General features: G+C 36.3%; 1 protein-coding gene across 1 annotated transcript in view; it reads left to right on the top strand.

The window, feature by feature from the left end:
* The window catches only part of LOC114065816, a 51,424-nt gene extending 35,886 nt beyond the window's left edge, over positions 1 to 15,538 (top strand). Inside the window, exon 4 of the mRNA XM_027899989.1 lies at positions 15,172 to 15,538. Coding sequence (XP_027755790.1) covers positions 15,172 to 15,185 — 14 coding nt within the window. The 3' untranslated portion in view covers positions 15,186 to 15,538. The remainder of the gene's footprint in view (positions 1 to 15,171) is intronic.
* Positions 15,539 to 20,506: the final 4,968 nt, after the last annotated feature.

Genomic DNA, 20,506 nt, shown 5'->3' with positions numbered 1-20,506 from the left:
AATGTTATTTAGATTATATATGGATTTTGAGATAGTCTTTAGTGGTAAAATTACTGTTGAATTTTCTTCCTTCCCAGTAAAACAACCCACTGTGTAAAAGCTTCATACAGATATAGTGATAAAGTAATAATTTAAATTTCATATAAAGTTAAGGCAGGGAGAAACACATCTGCAAAAAAAGATCTAGTTTAGGGAGGGTCAGGTCTAATATTGTAGATAAGCTGATATAACTCCTTCTTCCTGATTTTAGACTGTGTGTCCCATCTCTATATGATGCTGGCTTACTGGCTTTTTTATTTGTTTCTTGATTGTCTGAGAAAGATTTTTACACTTTTGTAGATTAGGTTACTTTTTTCCTGCTATTTTTTGTAATCGAATAGGGCCCGAAATACTGTAGAGTTAGTAAAGGGCACGCAGAAGAACTGGGAGTTCTATGATGGAAGCTATGGAATCAGTTTATCTTCAGACATGCTTTGAATTGTCCTTTTTTTTTTTTTTTTTTTTCTGTTTGTTCCTATATCAAATCTAAAAAATTTAACCTTCCCAGAGAAGGGTCCAGTCTTAAACTAGACACCTACCTACCATTTTAAGGATGAAAGGAAAAATAGAAAATAGTACTAGGAAACAACAGGAAATGTCCAATGCTTCTATTAACTTGTTTTTATTCTACCTAAGGAAATAATTATTAATGTCTATATAAGATGAAACACAGGGTGTATTACCTTCATAATAGAGTCTAAGATCTTCTGTGTGAATATGCTCTTCTTTTCTTAAAAATGAGCTGCTCTCGTTATGCCTGTGGACATGAAAAAGAGAGGAGAAAGATGGACTGTACTGGATTATTAGGACACTCATCTGAGAGTGAGGAACATACTTCTAGCTTTGCCTATTAAGCATGATAGACAACTGGAGTGCCAGCTGAGATAAAACTAAGTATGTACAAGTATCTACCACATATCTATGACATAGTGAAATGCTCCTTTTCTGCACAGTTTTGTTGAGTTTCTTTTAAAAAGCTGTTATACTGTAGAACAGAATTCCGTGGTTATATAAAGTATCCTTCCAAGACATCATTAACAGAAGAGGTAATACATCAACAGAATATGAAACAGAGAAGAAAACCTAATTATCTTGGAACACGTAGTAAAAATAGCCCTACCATGCTCAAAAGATACCTCTCAATGATAATTTAGGTAGATTGGTGACATTTAGTATTCTGGAAAGTTCAAGAGCATGCTGAATGGATTCTTTCTTCAGTAGCTAGATTTCACTGGGTGGAGATGATCACAAAGAATTTGTACAACTCTGCTAAAAAAAAATATCATCCACTAACTACTAAAGAAGAAATTTTGTGGCCAAAAAAAAATATTCTGTATTCCTTTTGATAATTTTTTTTCCTTTAAAAAGAAGTTTGTTCTGTTTGGAGAACTGTGACTCTGCTGGCTTACATTTAGATTTAGCTTTGTACTTAAAGTACAGTCCTAAGTAATATAAATGGTTGAAGCTGTTCAGACTATTAATGTTGTCTAAGGTAAGATGAAACAATATGGGAACATAACTAGACATCCCGATAAGTTCTGAAATTGATTCATGTAGAAAATTTAAAACACAACAACAAATTAAATGCTAAAGAAAGCATATAATTAGGAAAAGTGTGTGGTTGTGGGATGTGCCAATAGGATCAAGGTGATTCCTTGACCTGTAGAAAGAAAATTATGTACCAAAATTTGTGGAAAGTTACTTCGGGGAAAGTTTTTACCTATCCGTAAGGGCTTCCTTAAGGGCCTCTCTTGAAAAATAAAAGTTCAGAACAGGGAAGAGATACTATCAAGACAGAGAGTTTGCAATTCTTACACAATTCCAACAGAAGACAACTCTCCTGACATTCAAGCACGAGTGCCAGACGAAACTGTCACCTGACGCTTGTACACAGGGCCTTGAGCACACACTTGTACAAAGACAGAGTGATCACTTGAGACTCAAGCATGTGCTTCCAAACTGTGGATTGACTAAGTGTTGGTGTACAAAAGCAGAAAAAGAATCTCAAGGTTTACTGCTTGCAAGGAAGGAAATATGTTGCTTCTTTTACCTGAGGGAGATCAGATTTGGTAGAAAAAGGTCATGAGTTTTGAAAGACTACCATAAAAAAGAAGTTAAGAAAGGTTTCTGATTTTTAGGAACTTTTCTTTTTCAGTTTCAATTGTATGATCTACAAGTAGAGATGGAAGAGAAAAAGACTTTGCGGGAACAGGAAACTTTTTTTAAGCTTGGGATAGAAATGAAGTAGGAAGACATACGAGTCTTTTACAGGAGCAAGGCTAGTCTGTTCAGAAGAAAATGCTTCACAAGGTGTGACAGTCCTCTCTCAGAGGATATGATCTGTCACTGCAGAAGCTGCAACATAAAATCAAACTGCCAAGATACTGATGACTATTAATATTTTGCCCTTATAACAACTTTGAAACAGATCTTTTTGACACTGTAGATTATACTGGGTTGAAGAACAACAGACTTTATTCTGTGTTGATTTCAGATTATTGGTTGCTGTTTTCTACATGTGTTAGTACCAGAAATAAACACGGTAAACATAGAACTAAGTAAGCTAAGTTTGTGGTTAAGTTAGAGTAGTATCCCTGAATCTGATCCTTTCACCTGTTCCAGTGTCATTCAAGTGAAATCAGAAATCAGATCATTAAAATATTTAGCCAAAAATAATGTCATTGTCTGCTGTTTTAAATACTATAAGAGTTTGGTGAGTGTGTGTTTGTTGTATACATATGTATATACATATATATGGAGAGGGATAAAGACGAACAGAGACAGCTAGGCCCAATGTATAAATTCAGTTAACACTGGGTTTATATGTACGTTACTAAAATTCAAATAAAATGTAACAATATGGACAAAGAAACTAGGGGTCTTTGAGGAATTTTGCCTTATTCTTGGGAGGTGGTAGCTAAGCAAAAGCAACTGTGTAAAGAATAGAAAACATGTTTTAGAGCCTTCATCAAGAGAAGACGGGAAAGAGGTGGACCTGTATGCCTGTCTCCTAAAAAACAAAAAGCTAGAGAGCAAAAGAATCAGAGGAGGTGCTGAGCAACAAAACATAGAGCAAATATGGAATAATGTGCATTGTCTCTCTGTACAGGGTTGTTGAAGGGCAAGTAATGTGTAACTTTTTATTGCAAGGCAACACCTCTGGAACGCTCTTGTCAAACTGGTTTGACGTCTGCACACAAGGAGAGCCAATTTTGATATAAGCGCAGCCTTTCCTTTTTCCTTCACAGATCTTAGAATATTTGTAGCTTTTTTGATAAATAACAGAGGTTTACCTTAGAAATTAGTCCAGGACAGAAATTTCACAAGCTGTGGAATAGCTGCAAGTTTGGGGCTGGTTCCTGGATCCATGAAGGTTGTGGGAAGCTGTTGTGCCCACTGCAGCTCTTGCCCTGCTGAGATGGCTGGCTTTCCTGTCAGGGAAGCCTAGGTGTATTTGGTGTGTTTCAGGTCTTGTTTTAGATATGTACTGGGGCAAAATGGAAACTTGGAATGAGAAATGGGGCACACCAGCCCTTTGAGGGCCAGTGTTTAGTTCTGAGACATAAACAGCCACCTAGCAGTGTTACTTCACCCTGGAACCTACTCAGTTTCTGACTGCTTAGCCTGATCCTTAATATTTGATGTAGTTCTACTGAACCTAATCTGACAGCATCTATATTATTTCTTCTGTGTCATTACCAAATGTACTGTCTCAGCTCAGCAGCTCCACTCCCTGAAGCCCTGCTAATTGTCAGTCCTTTTCTCCTTGTGTTTTTGTTTGTGCTTTTGTTTTGTTTTGTTTGTTTGTTTGTTTTTGTGGGTTTTTTGTTGTTTTGGGTGGGTTTTTTGTGGGTTTGGGTTTTTTTCTGTTTGGGATATTTTTCAGTCCTGTTTTCTTCTCTGCAAGTTCTGTACCACAATCTGCTCCATCATTCATTTATCTGTTCCCATTTTAACTCCAGATTTGGATCTTGTCTCCTCTTTAGGGCAATACTTAGACTTCTTCTTTCATACTTCTTGCAGGCTGGAAAAGCAGTGCGTACCACAGACAGCAAGAAGGGACAAATTCCCTCTTATTTTTTGCAGCTTTAGCATCTGTGCAGTTCCACTGCTACTTTCCTTACTGCTAAAACTGTTAAATGCAAAGTCTGAATTTTCATATAGTGACTCCATAACTTTAGCATACTTTTGGGTTAAACAAGCCCATTGCCAAGCCCATGACTCACTGCACAAGATATGAAAGAACATATGGTCTAGAAGCACTCTGAAGGTATGAGTGGACTGAGCAGAGTAAGCTGCCCCACAAATCCGGTGCCTTCACTGGACGGTCTGAAGTTGTGAAAAACTCAAATGTGCTAGGAATCTTTCTTTCTTCTGGAAAGTTATTATTAAGCTTCTATAGGTGCTGTCAGGCCCCTGAGAGCACTAAGAGGTCTCAAATACCCTAACCAACCTCACCTAGGGCCCCTCACCCACACCCTGCCCATTGCTCCAGGACTCTTATTCAAGCTCAGGCTGGCAATCCTGGTTTAAGATATGACATGGTTGTACCTGTGTTAAAACCTTCTTCTGGCCTTGTCTCCTGGTTGGATCTCTTGTACAGACCTCAGCCCTAGTTCATCACTCACTTTATCCATGTCTGTCTGGAGACCTATTAGCAACCCAGCCTAATACAGAGCAATCACTGGGGCCAATGCCACTCATAGCTTCTCAGCCCTGAGAGAGTAGCCATCCATTGCTGAGCCCTGACACCCATTTGGCTAGTCTAAAGACAAAAAAATAAAAAAGGTCTACATCCTTTTCCATATATCGATATGCCAGTGATAAAACAGAGCAATGATACTAAAAGAGGACAGAATTATCTTCAGTTTTCTGACAGAGCTTCACAGTGTGCAGCTCCATGGCAGCTTTAACATCACGAGGAAGTTATTTATGGAAGGCACTGTAGGTGGGAAAAAGAAAATTCCATCCCTTCAAAGAGCTGGCTGCTTATGCAGTGCCTCTCTGTGCTAGATATCTCTGGTAGGTGTTTGTCTTCATGGCAGATTTCTGTTTAATGTTGTACTACTTCCTGCAGTGCACTGACTCTTTCAGCCCTGTGCTTTACTTTTCTGACCTTGATTATACACTCCTTTTTATTGATAATAAGTTCAGGATTCAAAAAATCCCCACATCATTGTACTTCTTATTCCCTGACCAGTTCAAGATCCTTTCTCTCACAGAAAGTATTTGAAACTAGTATGTGCCTTTTGGGTTTGCCTGAAAAAGCAATGAAGCATTTGGACCTTTGGCTTGTGGGCATTTTTAATTTCATTCCTCTCTTACAGTTTGGATCATGGAGCTGGAGCTGAGGGAGCAGGCAGGCATGCCTTCAAATTGTAATTTGCCTTCAGCTGCAGCTTTTCTTGGCACATAAACGCGGTCCCTGAGTGTCACTGCTGAAGTGCTCCCATTCATGCTGCGTCTGTAACTGAGCACTTATGGCATACTGATATAGGCAACTCTTTTTGTTCAGGAATGTGTACACTATAGTTCTGTACAAAAGCCATTCCACTGGGTAACTATGGATTGTCTGGGGCTGGATGAGGTCATATATAAACACACTTTTCTTCTTTCTTATTGCAAAATTTTTATTCCTTACATGTTGTCCCTCCTTCCTTGTTAATTCTATTCAACCCAGTGCAGCAGATCACACAGCCTAGGAAACAGTATAATAGTAGTGCCTCAATGAAGAATGTCAGAAGATCCTAGGGAGATTAGCTTTTAGAGAGATTTGGAACTTTATACTTCACTAGATTACTGGAATAAAGCCAGTTACTAACATTGACATCTGAGCTCCCAAAAAGTGTGTATTTCCAACTTTACCTTAATTTCTCACATTTCTGAATCACCTGGTTTCTCACAGTGGCAGCTGTCTCAAGTAACTGTATTAAGCTATCTACATTACAGATGGGTGACTCCAAGCTTTTATATTTGCAGAGGAGAAAAGATTTAAAATTAGTTGTCCCCATCCAGTTTCCTATTTGCTTTTCCAATATTTATTCACATAATATTACCTCCTGCTGTTTCTATTTACACTGCCAGTTCCGGCAATTTCTGTTTCTCTGTAAAACTCCTGTAAGCTTGGCCCATGTCTTTGCCATGTAAATAGAGCATTTATGAAGCTGAATGGTGACTGTTGCAGTAGCTGTTTGTATTTGATATTTCTGAGTACCAGAGTCACACTGAGCAAGGTGGGAGGGTCAATCTGCCCTGAGTATTTGTAGTGGTTTGCAAATACACTTGTATTCTCTTTTATTTACTGAGCTGTTTTTTGAGGTATGGAATGCAGAAGAGAAGCTGCTATTCCCAAAAGACACAGAAACAGCAATATAAGCTCAAAGAACTAATTTATGCCCTATTTGCACTAAGTTGTGCAAATTGGAAACCTTCAAAAGCCTGATGCAAATGCAAATGCAAATGCAAATGGTAAGATTATTATTGGAAGCTGATTTTCACGTGTGTATGATGTATGTATACCTTCAATGTGCAGACATCTATTAGCAAAAGGAAGTTGTATGCACTTATTAGTGACTAAGGACAGCCTTGTCTTTACTGTAAATGTAAATGTACATCATTTACTGTATGATGTATTCATGGATTTTCAGAAAGGAATCAAAAGAACATATCTAACAAACCCTGCATACAAAACAGAATTAAAACTGACTGTCGTGATTTAACACCAGTCAACAACTAACCATCAGCAGCTGTTCAGAAGGGGGAGAGAATTAGAACAGTAAAAGTGAAAAAACTCACAGGTTGAGATACAGACAGTTTAAAAGGTAAAGTAAAAGCCATGAACACAAGCAAGGCAAAACAAATGATTCATCCACCATGGGCAGGCAGGTTTTCAGACATCTCCGGGAAAGCAGGGCTCCGTCACTCATAACAGTTACTTGGAAAGACAAACGCTATCACTGAATGTCACCCCCTTCCTCCTTCTTTTCCAGGCTTTATATGCTGAGCATGACACCACATGGAATGGAATATCTCTGGGGTCGGTTGGGATAAGCAGTCCCAGCTGTGTCCCCTCCCCCCTTCTTATGCACCCCCAGCTCTCTGACTGGTGGAGTGAAGTGAGAGTCAGGAAAGGCCTTGACTCTGTGTAAGCACTGCTCAGCAATAACAAAGGCATCTGTGTTATCAGCATTTTCCATTTTAAATCCAAGACACAGCCCCATACCAGCTGCTGTGAAGAAAAGTAGTTCCAGCCCAGCTAAAACTAGCACAGTGACCTAGAAATTAATATTCAAAATGCATGCTATGTGGCAGAGAGCTGGGTTTGTTTCGTCTGGAGAAGAGAAGGCTCAAAGAGGGGTTGTGATTGCTCTCTACTATTGAGGGGTACACTCCACGCAGGTAGCTTGGTGTACAGCTACAGGGCGAGCTGCAGGTTGAGCTCTGGGGGCAGGAGCCTTCCTGAGGCAAGAGGTGTGAGCAGACCACACACTCTTATTCTTTTCCTTGCCCCATCTAATATCTTACATCTAACTTTTTTAAACCACACACAACTATTCAGATACACTACACGCAGTGCAACCCCTACTTTAACGTAACATGGTGAAATAAGCATACAAAGCACAACTCCATTGCAGCACCACTCATACTACAACTAATTATGTTTTTATTCTGGGTTTATAGTCAAGACTAAAGTGCACTAGGAATAGGACTGCTTTCCAAGCAGGGTTATCTGTTGAATCAAGGCAAGAGGAGAAGCCTGTTTTGGAAAGCTAGTCACTGTTTCACAGAAGGTGAAGTGCCCTTCAGATGGATATGCAAATGGAGATCAGAAAAGATAAGTCATCAAACTTTAGGAGTAAGTCTTCACTGTGCTTAGAGGCTTTGTTCATACCAGTAAATAAAATAGAATTACCTTGTGGGATCAAGCACTAGTGCATGACTGTATGTATAATTTATTTGTTAGCACAATAACAAATTTGCAAGAATAGAAAAATTTCAGAATATAGAAATATTTTAGAAATTTGGTATATTTATTTCTCTCTCCTTTTGAAAGGAGAGCGTTTAAGCAGATGAATACAAACTAGAACATATTGGCACATAGAGTCTCAGGGTTAGAAAATTGCCATAACCTCTTTTATTTTCTTTTGTAGACATAGTCACTGGTCTCAGAAAAGAGTCAGAGCATAGATAATCCTAGGACAAGATCATTGTACTGAGAAATGTGTAGTAAAAAATGTAGTCAGTCAAGGTAAAGTGTTGATTAAAGATCTGATTCCAAGCTTATTCTGCATGTTCATCACTCCCATGAAATTCCCAGGGGATGTTAGAGGTGCCTTTCTATGCAGTCCCTACAGGAAACAAACATCTGCTTTCCCTTATAATGCATCACTTCTAAGGACTACGGGGATTTGCTGACTGGAGAAAAATAATTTGCACCTGACTATGCCATCTTCAGAACATCTGGTCAATTTAAACCAAGGTACATCAATATTCAAAAAGTGTGAATATTTATGTAATATTACACTTCATTATTTATAATGCATGTTATTATGTACCAGTTTCTTTTTGGACAGGACAGACAGAGGGTTATTTGTTTCTATTGACCAACAGTAGTGTGAAAATTCTGGATTTTGCTACAAACATGCATAAAGAACACAGTTCAGAAAAAAAGAAAAGCTGCTGATTCATGGATCAAATAAAAATTCTGGCTCCAAATTACTTTTGTGTCTATCATTTTTTATTAGGGCACAAATAGTCTGGAAATATTTTTTGAAGTTAAGTTTCATAAATATTTCAATATCTTGTCTTCAATTTCTCATGCCTTTGCCAAGTTCCAAGCATTTGGAAGGAAACTTTCCATCTGAGAGACTTGTCTTTCCAGTGGAAAACATCAGTAGGCAGTGCATTTCCTAAAACAAGGCTGAAGAAAACTGCATTGTCCTTTCAAGTTAAAAAACAAGCAAAAGAATTGCAACAGCTCTGCTGTCAAGCTCTAGTAACTCAGCATGGAAGTGACTTGACATTTGGCACCAGAGCAGGACTCTGCATTTTGAGTGTATTCCAAAAAATAATCCAGGTATTAGGAGCCTCAAAAATAGCCAAGAGACAGAGGAGCTAACTAAAACTTTTATTTGAATAAAAGTTCATTGGACAATTCCCAATAAGGTCTCTTAGCTTGATAGAGGTTGCAGCATCTTTTATCCCTTCCGCTCAAGATGCAGGTCTCTCCATTGGCTGATATACTCCTGGGTTACAGACTTCCTCACAGGTCTACTGCATGTCCCCCATTACATGCTCATTAGAGGCTTTGAGGGTCCCCAACATATTCAAAATGGAGGTTACTGCATATTGGTCTCCGTGTTCTGGGCACTGTATTATCTTATGCTGGGCACCTACATAACTAATAATTTTCTATCCCCTACTACTAATCTAACTGTAACTACAACAAACTCTACAAGAACATTCTACTTATTCCTAATAAGTGTGCCATTTACCAGCAAGAATCTATGAAACCTACTGGCATAATTTGACTCTGTAGGGTAAATCAATGTGCTGGATGAAAAGTTGGTGATACTTTTTAGGAAGTATGTATTGTGTCCAAGAGCAGCAGGTTGTGCCATGGATGAATTGTCAATCTTTTCTTTGATGCTTTTGAACATCAGGAGTATGTTTAATGGTTCTTTGATTTTTGGTTTGGTTTGGTTTTTTTAAATCAGAAGGCATGCTTCTCACTAAGACAGCAAAGTTGGGTGTTGAAAGGTTAGGAAATTATAGCATTTATGTTTATTTGCAGCCTTAACCAAATGCATATATATTAGGATAGAATTTGTTTTAGTGGGATATTTCATTTAGTGCTCCTGATGAGTCTGATGAATCATGAGGGTGATTCAGAAATCTAACATACAGAATCACTACTAAACTGAGAGGATATATAGTGACAAGACAGGGGACAGGAAAAGTATTTAGTGTTGATGGCCTTAGAACTATAGTGTGATTTTAGGCATGTCAATGAAACCATGGGTTTTTTTCAGTTGTCATCACTGTGAGTATCTAAATTCTTAGTCAAGAAAAGGTCTGAGGTTTCATTGAGGTCCACAGAGATCTATGAGATCTTCTTCCAAGCATCCATATCACTTCCTGGAAATTTCACAGACAAAACTGCTGACAATGAACTTCAGATCAAGTTGCTTAGCTGCTTGCCTAATTTGAGCCAAGAGTAGGAAACCATACACTGAAGAATGAAGCACTGCCCCCTCAGAGGGGTCTTTCTGTGGAAAAGTCTGTATTGTAATATACTTCCAGTAGGAGATTGACTGTCATTTCCTGCCTTGTCAGGGCTTAATTTTGCAATTGTTGAATTTTATGAGCGCTGTGAAACTGGGAAATAGTCTGAAACTTTATAAAGAAAGGGTAAAACATACTCAGGAGAATAATTTTATAATAATTTATGTTTTATACAATGGAGTTTTTTTTTTTCAGATACTTTCTTTTCATTTATCTAATTTCACTTGTTTTCTCATTTAAGTTTGGACACCATGTGCAATAACCTTTTTTTTTTTTTCATTTGGTGCCTTTCACAATTGGTTGTTCTGAACCTTTCTCCCTTCAAACCTTTTAACTACCCAACAGTTGCAGTATTCCTTTCCTGACGGAGACAGCACAGTTTCTGTTCTGCAGTGTTGAGCAATCTCACTGCAGAAGAATATCAAGAGAACACCTCTCTTTGAAGAGAAGATGAAAGTAGCAAAGGGAAGAAGTGAGAGAAAGATGAGGCAACTGGTGTCCTCCACAGACTGGGTCCTTCTCAGTGTGCTTGGAAGCTAAGGCAACAGTGCCAGGCAGTGAAATACTGCAGTCTTAGGCAGGTCCCCCACCTCCCTAATGATTGCTGACTCTGTAAAAACAGAGGTGCACTGGCCTTGCTAGCTGCTGACCTTGTGTCCCTTTGTCTGAACAACTGATTTGCAGTTTGATATTTGTCTGCATTTCAACTGATTCTCAAATTGCTTTGAATTTTTCGTGTCACTAATTAGAAAGTGTATGCACTGAAGCATAAGGTGAAAATTTCATCTTTAGCAGTTACTTGGAGACTTTCAATAGTTCTCTTTAGTAGCTCTCAGTATGAGCATGATCATCCCATTATAAAGAGCCCTGGCAGGTTACAATAGTTACTGTCTATAATTCATGCCTGCCAAGCCTGTTCACTTACCAGCAGGCAACTTTTCAATGAGAGATTTAACAAGTCTCACCATTAGGCAGCATCTTATTGGTTCCCTCATTATAGCAAGACCGGATTTCCTTCATTAGCTAGAAGACTTTCGCATGAGGTAAAAATATCCAAGAACTGGCACTGACTTCAGACTTTCTAAACTGGCTTTCAAGCCTGTCCAATTAGAATTGGTTAGGTTGCATAGTGGAAGAAAAAAAATAAGAAGAAATTTTAAAAATCCCTAAACAATTGAAAAAAAACAACCAAACAAAATCCTCCTCCAACTAATTGAAATCCAGCACTTGCTTTTTTCATTTACTGTTGTGGGTTCTACATGTTATCCCATGAATGTAGCGAATGTAAAGAAAGTATTTGCTGAGAGTACTTTTGTCCTGACAAGGTTTTGTACAAAAACTTTACTTGTAGGTAGAAAAAAAAAAGCCACAAATTTTCCCCTTATGTATGGCAAGTTGATTCCTATCGTACTGATCCAAAGTAAATATAATATAACTAGGTTGCTGTTCCACCTTGTGTTTTCTTGTGGTGATTTTTGCAGGTATGACAAGGCAAGCATTGCAGATCCTGAGTTCTGGTCCCTGTTTTCTTTTTTTATGTACTGCTGCATTATACACAAATGAACACGGAGTAGACCAGAAATAACATGTTCAATTTTTCAAGGACAGTCTATTCTGGACCAGGATCCTATGCTAGAATTTAGTATAGGATATCAACTGTGGGCTTAGTACTTCCTTACAAAGAAAGAAACAACTATAGAGAATGAAAAGTTTAATTAAGCATTTAAACAACATATAAGAAGAAATTTAATAATGGATTATCATCATCAGGACATCACTGTTTCCAACCTGCTTTAGACATACTGGGATTCAATGACAGAATCCATGTGAACCAAGAATACTGTTGAAAGGATCCCCAAGGCCCATCAGGGGGATCGATACATCCTAAGACTAATGTATCTTGGGGTGCAATCAACTGTATAAATATACTCAGTATCTGACCACTATTCCAAGCAAACCTTGCTATACATTTAGAATGTTGCTCCTTTGGTGCTCCACTGCTTATAGATGTCTGAGAAGGAGGATTTCCAGGAAAAAAAAAAGAGTGCAGTGAATTCAGTAAGTATTGCTTGTATGGAACTGGGTAAGCTTGCACATCACTTTCTTAAGAATCTCCCACACTTTATAAGGCCTTATGATATTCACCAAGAGGACTGAAGGCAGTTTAGGAGGCTTCTATGTGTTTAATTATCTGTGATGTTAAAGAGGTAATACCCCGAGCTTCCTTACACTGGAAATATTGTAGGAAATACCATCAGAAAACTAGCAAAATCAGTAAACTCTTTAAAAAATATTGGCAAACAGGGAGGATTGCCAAAGCAGCATATATTAGTTGGACTTCATTTTGTTGAAAAAGGTTGAAATAGCTACACTGACTAAGCCTAAAGCATAAGTTGTGTGGTAAATAAAGTTGAATAAAACACTAGAGTTGTTGTCTTGCTTCATTATGTGCTTCAACAATAAATGAAGAAAAACCACTCCCTTCTTTTTACTGATATGCTTGAATTTATTTTATTTTTGTTCATGACTACCCGTGGTTGTATTAGGCAGGGCTGGTAGATGATCCTCTTGTTTCTATCATATTCTTTGGCTTAATTTGTCTCTCTCACAGAAATTATTTTTTGCAATTTACAGAGCATGATTTGTGGGTTTTCATGGAGGGCTCAGGACTCTGGATATTCTTGTGAACACACTCCTGTGAAATACCATTTATTTCATAATCTTGAGACTGACTTTTGGCATTAGTCTTTTCTCACTTTTTAATGATCTTTTCAAATTCTACTCAAATACATATTAGCAAATATTCAGATGCTAAAGTAATTGGAAATATATAAGGTTCTCACAGTATTTGACCCACAAACTTATCTTAAATAATAAAATAAACAATAGTAGACCGTTTATATGAATGCTGCTCAAAATGTCTAATTTAGTTTGTAGATTTTGTGTGTATGTATCTGTAAACAATGAACAATAACTTCAGTGGAAAACTATAAATAAAAAATATGGTATTTTCAAGATGGGCAAATTTTAAATTTAATTTTATATTTGTGACCAGGCTATCATTGTGCAGATATTCATAAACATGCATGTCAGTAAAATTCCATATTCCATACTCCTGGAATATTTAAGACTTCATTAATTCATACTTCTCTATTTGGTTACACCTTAATGGTCCTCTGTTTAATATTAGGTTATAGAAATTGTGTAATATGAATAAATTGGGCAAGGAATTCATAGCCAGAATATTGGTCTTTCTTTTCGTCATACCCACTAATATTCCCAGTAACCTGAGACAGATGACATTTTCAGTTGAATTGCTAAGGCTACATCCTTGCTTAGTCTTCTTTATTTATTTATTTCCTTGCTTTGCCTCCTGAACAGAGAAAACAATGCCTAAATTTAAATTAGTGGTTTGAATTTTAACTTGAACTACTTTCTGATATGATACATTCTAATTACCAACTGCAGTGTCATAAGTTTCCAGAACCAATTCAGGTGAAGCTGGATAGTTTTATACCTTGCCAAGGCCTGGTGCTGCAGCTTTAAATTATTGTATTCTACTGATTTGCTATTTAAAGGTACTTTAATTTCCCTGCTGGCAGGGAATGATGAAGGCAGGAAGCTTTTAGGTCCTTGTAATTAAGATGCATTGGTACAGCTGAGTTAATCTGTTTGTCCCTACGTAAGCTCTGGTTTTGGACGTACTTTTATTTCAATGTTATTCACTTTTTGTCCTCTCTAACACTGTGGTTTATGAGTGTATGATGAATCCTTGCACATTTTTATTTGATATAGCTGAAACTTATGTGGCCTACCTTTGTTCTTAAGACAGGTTGCTATACAAAGGTGGTTGAGAAATCTGAAAATGGAAGAGTTAGGTTCTATGTTGTATCATAATATTATATTTTTTTCAGAAGAAGTTATTCTTGTTTCACTATCCTGGCATAACTTTCAATAAAAAGCTTGGAGGACCTGTCACGTGCAGGTATGAAACACAATGTTCAGAGATCGACTGCAAAAACTTAGCATGGCAAGGTTCCTTCTTTATGAATATGTTAAGGCATGTAGAAATCCAATCTAAAATGTCTCATTAGTTCTGTTCGTAGAATAGTTTATGATCTTGTTTACCACAGAGAATGAAGAGGTTGCTTGTAAAGTTTGGCCTAATAAAATTCTGATGAATTCTAGTGATGAAAAATTACTTTATATTTACTACTAAATCCTCCTGATTTCCACACAGGATTGCAAAAAAATCCTGTGAGAAAGCAGCTGGGGAAAAAAAATAAATTGACCTGCAGCACGCAAAAACTACAATGTAAACTAATTCCTGGAATGTTACAATTTCCCCAGATATTAACAGTTTATTGTTAGATACTCCCTGGAATGTCACTGGTCCCACCATCTCAAAAGGATCTCCTACTTTAGATTTGGTTTGGACAAAGATACAAGTAGTATGATGCACTTGTCCATATTTCCAGGGAATTTTAAATTCACATCAGTTTGCCAACTGTTTAAAAGTAGTTAATATTTTTAACGACAGAATTCAATATGTGCCTTGGCTTTTAATTTGTGAGCAAAACATACCATTTACTTGAGGGAAACATGAATTCTCCCAAATCAAAACAGAGGATTTAGATAAATGTTAAATACTTTCAGTGCCACCTATTGGCTGAGAAATTGTTTCAAATAAACATCAGATTTATAATTGTGGAAAAAGTGATATAGGGCTACCTATAGTAATATTTCTAATTTTTATTGAAGGTAAAGCCAGCATCAAGGTCTACAATCATATTTGAAGGCATTATCTCATCTCAAAGAATTTAATCTCTAACCACTTTTTCCTTACAGAAAACAACACATGAACGAATCCTGTGGGATGCTTCAGACGTACTATGGTTCTAAAGCATTTAGTGAATAGGTAAGGTGGTGGGAGACATAAGAAGAAGTCAGGAAGGGATTAAAATTTGTCTTTTTAGCCTGACAATGTTGGGGAGTTTTTATCTGAATATATGATATAATCAGTTTAGCTACAATCACCTTCCTCTTTGTAAAATTTCAAGCTGAAGATGCTCTTCACTTCCAGATTCTGTTTCTGGAATATATTGAATTCTGCACCATCTCTCAGCACTTAAGCATGTCCTTAACTTTCCACATTCACATCAGGACCACGTGGAATACCATTCAATTCACTGGAATTACACACATGGTTAAAGGCAATCTCATTATTGTTTTCTAAAGCAAAGCAAAGTTTGCCAATTTGCATGAACAAGGCTTATATATTTTATGTTCTCTAAAATGTGCATGCTTCTTAACTCTCCTAATGACTTTGAGTTTAGGATTTTGGGTAAACTATTTAGAGACTGTGTTTATACAGAGAAGGCTTATTTATTGCATTGATGGTTAGGAAGCTTGATATTTCATTGCAGAACTTATAATTGAAGATTACAATTATTCCTTAGTTCTAGAAATACTAATCTTTCAGTATGATTTATAATTTTTTTCATCTGTTTTCTGAGTTTTTTTGTTTGCCTCCTGGATAAATTATGCCACAGTAAAGAGATGAAATTACACCTAATAATCTCAAAGAACCTAACTGCTTTGAAAATTGGGCTTGATTATAGTGCCCTGTGTTAGAAAGGGACATAGTATCCCTTACAGTTCTTTGCTCATATTTTACTTTCACCTTTTTTAAGAAGATGTGAGATTTTTGTTATTTAATTGAAGAATGTATTCAAGGTAAGATATTTTTTTAACCAGGGAAACAAAAAAGAAAAGCTCTTAGAGTGACAGAGAATCAGCTTATCTCTTTGATAAACTAGATATTTTAGATTAGATATAGGGGAAAAGAGCAGAGCTACACCTATGACAGGAGAATCCAACCCCTATAAACTGAGAATGACCAGTCCTATCCTGGGAAAATTTATCTTAAAATCTCTTTAACTACCTGAAAGTTCACAGTCTATCCAAGCTGGTTCTATAAGTTCCTTCTTAAGGAAGGTCAAAGGCAACCTCTCCAGGTTGGCAGCTAAGAAAGAAATTCTAGTTATTACACAATGAACCGGAATAGTAAAGTATCTTTACAAGGTGCTTGTTCCATATCATGAACTATACAAGGAGTGCAGCTGACCTTAAATTTAACACTTAAACTTTTTGGAGACTGACATTTTGGATGGCTTCTACTCTTACTGTCAACCCCTTCGACTTTGAATATGTCCTTTGTGAGCATTTCCAATTATCTCAGTTTCTTGGGAAAAAAAAAAAAAAAAAAGAAAAGAAAAAGAAAAAATGCCACGTCTATGTTACAAAAATAATCTTGAGATAGTGTCCCCAGAAGCAGGCAGGGCAGGACTTTCGTAACTGAGATCATAGAAGTGGCCCTGCCTGTGGAGGTCCACACTGTCTGGCCCATGGGCAGCCTCCACCACTCCTGTCATCATAGTGCACTGCCACTGTCAACATTTTAGTACTGATTTAACCAGTCCTTTCAGGTCTTTTCTACTCCTGGCCTTCATTTTTGCTTCTCCTTTCCCCTTATGCTCTTCCTGAATCAGGCTGCCCTTTTTTGGCTCTGAAATGCAGCAAAGCAGCCTGAAGGCTATGAACTTTAGACCAGACTCAGAAGCCATGACAGAGGCTGAGTCGACAAAATTACTCAAAGTCCGAAACACATTTTAAAAAAACAAAACAAAACAAAACAAAACCCAACAAACCTGTCCCATAGGATTTGAAATAAATTAGGTTTTTAATGAATGACAACACAATCCTTGTACAAAGGCGAAAAATCTCAGAATGGGAGCAGTGCTTTTTTTCAGACTAACACTGTGAAGATAACATAAGCTCCGGTGCTAAATTATATCAACTACAGTGGAATGTCAGGATAAAAAAAAGAAAATTTTGGGTTTATATTGTTGAAGATTCATATCTGTGGAATACCTTTGTAAGACTCCTATGATTCCATGCTTTTTAGGTCCCAATTAATACTGAAATAGTTCTGTGGCTCCTTTTACTAAAAACTAAAATTCTTAGTCACAGCCTGGTACTTGTATTTTATGCAGACCAGTTTTACAATGTCATAGAATTGTTGAATCATAGAAGCACAGAATAGCCTGCGTTATAACAGACCTTAAAGATCATTCATTTCCAACCCCTCTTGCCATTGGCCAGTCTATCACTGTTTATTAAGTAGAGAAAATTATTTTTATATTTATTCCCGAACGTTTTATAAGAGTTGAGTTGGAACTCCAAGCTTTCAGAAATTGGTAAGTGCAATAAGAGTTGAACTCAACTTATCTTGAGAGGATTTTTTCTTCAGTTGAGATTTTTTTAAAAGAAACTAGATTTGGGGGTTTAGATGAGTATATTATAACTTTATTTCTGTCTAAAGTCAGCTGAGACCAATTCTCTTTGTTGAGAAATCAAATAATTTATTTGCTTTAGCTTAATACATTGCAGTGTTTGTAGTCCAAAATTATGTTCTCTGAATACTCTTCATGTGATATTGTTGGCTTTTTAAGTACATCCTGAAAAGAGATGAGAAAAAAGAAAAATCTTAGCTGTCCTTAAGAAAACAACTAATAACACAGTTTCATGGTAATCTAAAAAAAAATACTTACTACAACTTAAGAAGATTACTTCAGGAAAAAAATCAAATGCATGAGTATGTTTCTGGACAGCTTGATTCTTATGTCTCACAGCTGTGTCACATTCTTGTGTACAGATTTATGCTATAGAATTTCAAAATAAGCAAGGTTCCAGACCAAGTATTTACCACAGAATGATGCATTCAGACAGTGGCACATTTCCTTTAATTCTTGTTTAAAAAGGCTTCTCAGCCTTCTTCTGGCTACCACCAGAGAGACTGTGCTTATTGCTGAAGTGTCAGGTTACTTAGTATGTGTACCTCACAGTGCCATTAGGATGATGTACCATTTGCTATGCCCAGGAGCTCTTTGAAGTAGGAATTATTTGGTTATTTAAATAATAGCTTGTTTTTCTGTGTAAGATTATTTATAATGACTGTTCACTAGAAAAAAAAGAAAAATCCCTGAACTCTTAGAGCTACTTAGACTGGTAGCTGGTTTAGTCAATTAACTTACAGCATCGCTTTACACTGTGGGACTGTTCTTATAGGACTTGAGTCTCTTTTATGCCCAATTCTGGACAGCAAAACAGTTATTTTTTTACTTTATTATGGCACACATTACCTATGAAAATTCTCACAAAAATTGCTGATGAAAATATACTCTTCTCAGGTCTTTTTTAAAATATATCTTGGTGTATTGGTTTAGCAGCTGAAAAGGACATAAAAAGTCAGCAAAAGTAAAAGCAAGCCCTAGGAAGGAAATAAATATATATTAAGCACAGATATTATTCTTACTTGAATATATGCATCATAATTTCTACTCTTTTTAGTGTTTGCTCTATAAAATTCTAGCATTGCCCTGTCATTAATTCAAAGAAAATCAATGAAAATAACTTCAAGACAAATAGCAATATCATTGCACTTGACCATAAGACCAAATTCATATTATTAAATTTTAAGTGCTTTAAAGTTAAATATCTCATTTAAACTTCTCAATGCTTCATTCGACTCTGTGCTCTTTTAGAGAGCGATTCAGCCATAAATTGAGTGAACTGACATCTGGAAGTAACTGTCTGTCTCTTATTTGTGTTTGCCTCTCTCAGCTATGGTTAGGTGATATTAGTTATTATTTCCATCCTGCCATTACTCTCCTTAAGGTCACTAGCATTTTTAATATTTTCCATTGGAAAAAAACTTTCTAATATAATCAGGAGTTTAGACGAGAGCTTTATTCCAATGTAAAGGTGAAAGAAAGTCAGAAAGGGCTATATATTCACATTTTTATTGAATAATTGAAAATTTAAAAAAACTCTATTTTAATAGAATTATGTCAAAAAGATGTAATTATATTTACTGTTCTTCTCTAATTGAAAATTCAACCCCTTGTTCACTAATTCCTCCACCTAAATAGATCCGTAAAGACATATTTGGGAATCAGATTTTATCTAGGAGCTTTCACTACGAAAGCTGTGATGATTAGTAAAGAACAGCTCGACTCAAATTTTCAAATTTTGCATTGCTTTGTAATAGAAGAAGATGTGTTCTATACTTGCACATATACTTTGTCATTATTTAATCAACCAAACTAAATTTAAGAAAAATATTTTAAATTTCATTATGCATTGTTTGGACCTGAAAAGGCATTTGATCATCATAACTGAATAATGGATACTAGCTATAGTGGTAATCAAAACAAACATAGCTCATTTTTATATAGCATCTTTTAATGGTCCTTTTCCAAGTTATATAATCCATATACAAACTGAGCTTGAATAAAGGACTAAGGTTAAACAGCCAAACCTTCAGCAATCAGTGATGGTGAAGTCAAGAGTTTTCTTCCAGACATATGTCTTCAAAGAATATGGGACCTCTCTAACATTAAAAGGCTGAATATTAGGTTATGTGAACATTAAATATTTCTTGCCTCAGTTCTCTACAATGTCTAAAATTGTATTGTTTGAAAAGATTTAAAAGTTTAACTTGTTCACTCCCACTCCATAGGGTGCTTTAATGAACGCTTTCATGTATTCCTGAGTTGCTTTCCAGTGATAAGTGTGTGATTAGCATTAAACTGTTCTTGGCTTCTACACAAGCATGAAAGACACTGTTATATCAGTCTGCAAAAATATAGTTTTCCATTAGAAAAAATCTGGTTTACTTACGATATAATTACTTACGTTAGAAGTGTATTGTTCAGATTTTTTCTCTTTTTATTTCTGATTAAATTGCAATAGCAAAATACTCTATTTATGAATTGCATTGAAATGAACAAGTTTAAATTTTTCTATTTCAAAAAAATGTTGTATAAGAATTTTTTATATTTCATGTATTTTTAAATAATAAATAAAAAGATTACAGTAAAATTATTCATTTTTATTACCCAGAAACATGTTTTCTGATGTTCTGTAAATGCTCTGTAGCAGTTCCTTCCAGTACTATTTAAACTAGATAAAATGTTTCTTCCCTTATTTATGAGTTCCAGGGCAGGCAGTGGGAATGTTATGAGCTTCACTTGAGCCAGGCTTTTCTAAATAGGTTGTTGAATTTTTTGTCTCAGTTGCAAAGGTCAGATACCAAGTAACTATGCTATAGAAATGAATT

This window comes from Empidonax traillii, unplaced genomic scaffold, assembly GCF_003031625.1.
Source record: "Empidonax traillii isolate 1590-97213 ecotype Southwest subspecies unplaced genomic scaffold, ASM303162v1 scaffold699:size334557, whole genome shotgun sequence".
In the NCBI taxonomy this organism is placed as follows: Eukaryota; Metazoa; Chordata; class Aves; order Passeriformes; family Tyrannidae; genus Empidonax; species Empidonax traillii.
The sequence above is the reverse complement of the archived record's forward strand: the minus strand, read 5'-3'. Positions and strand labels throughout refer to the sequence as shown.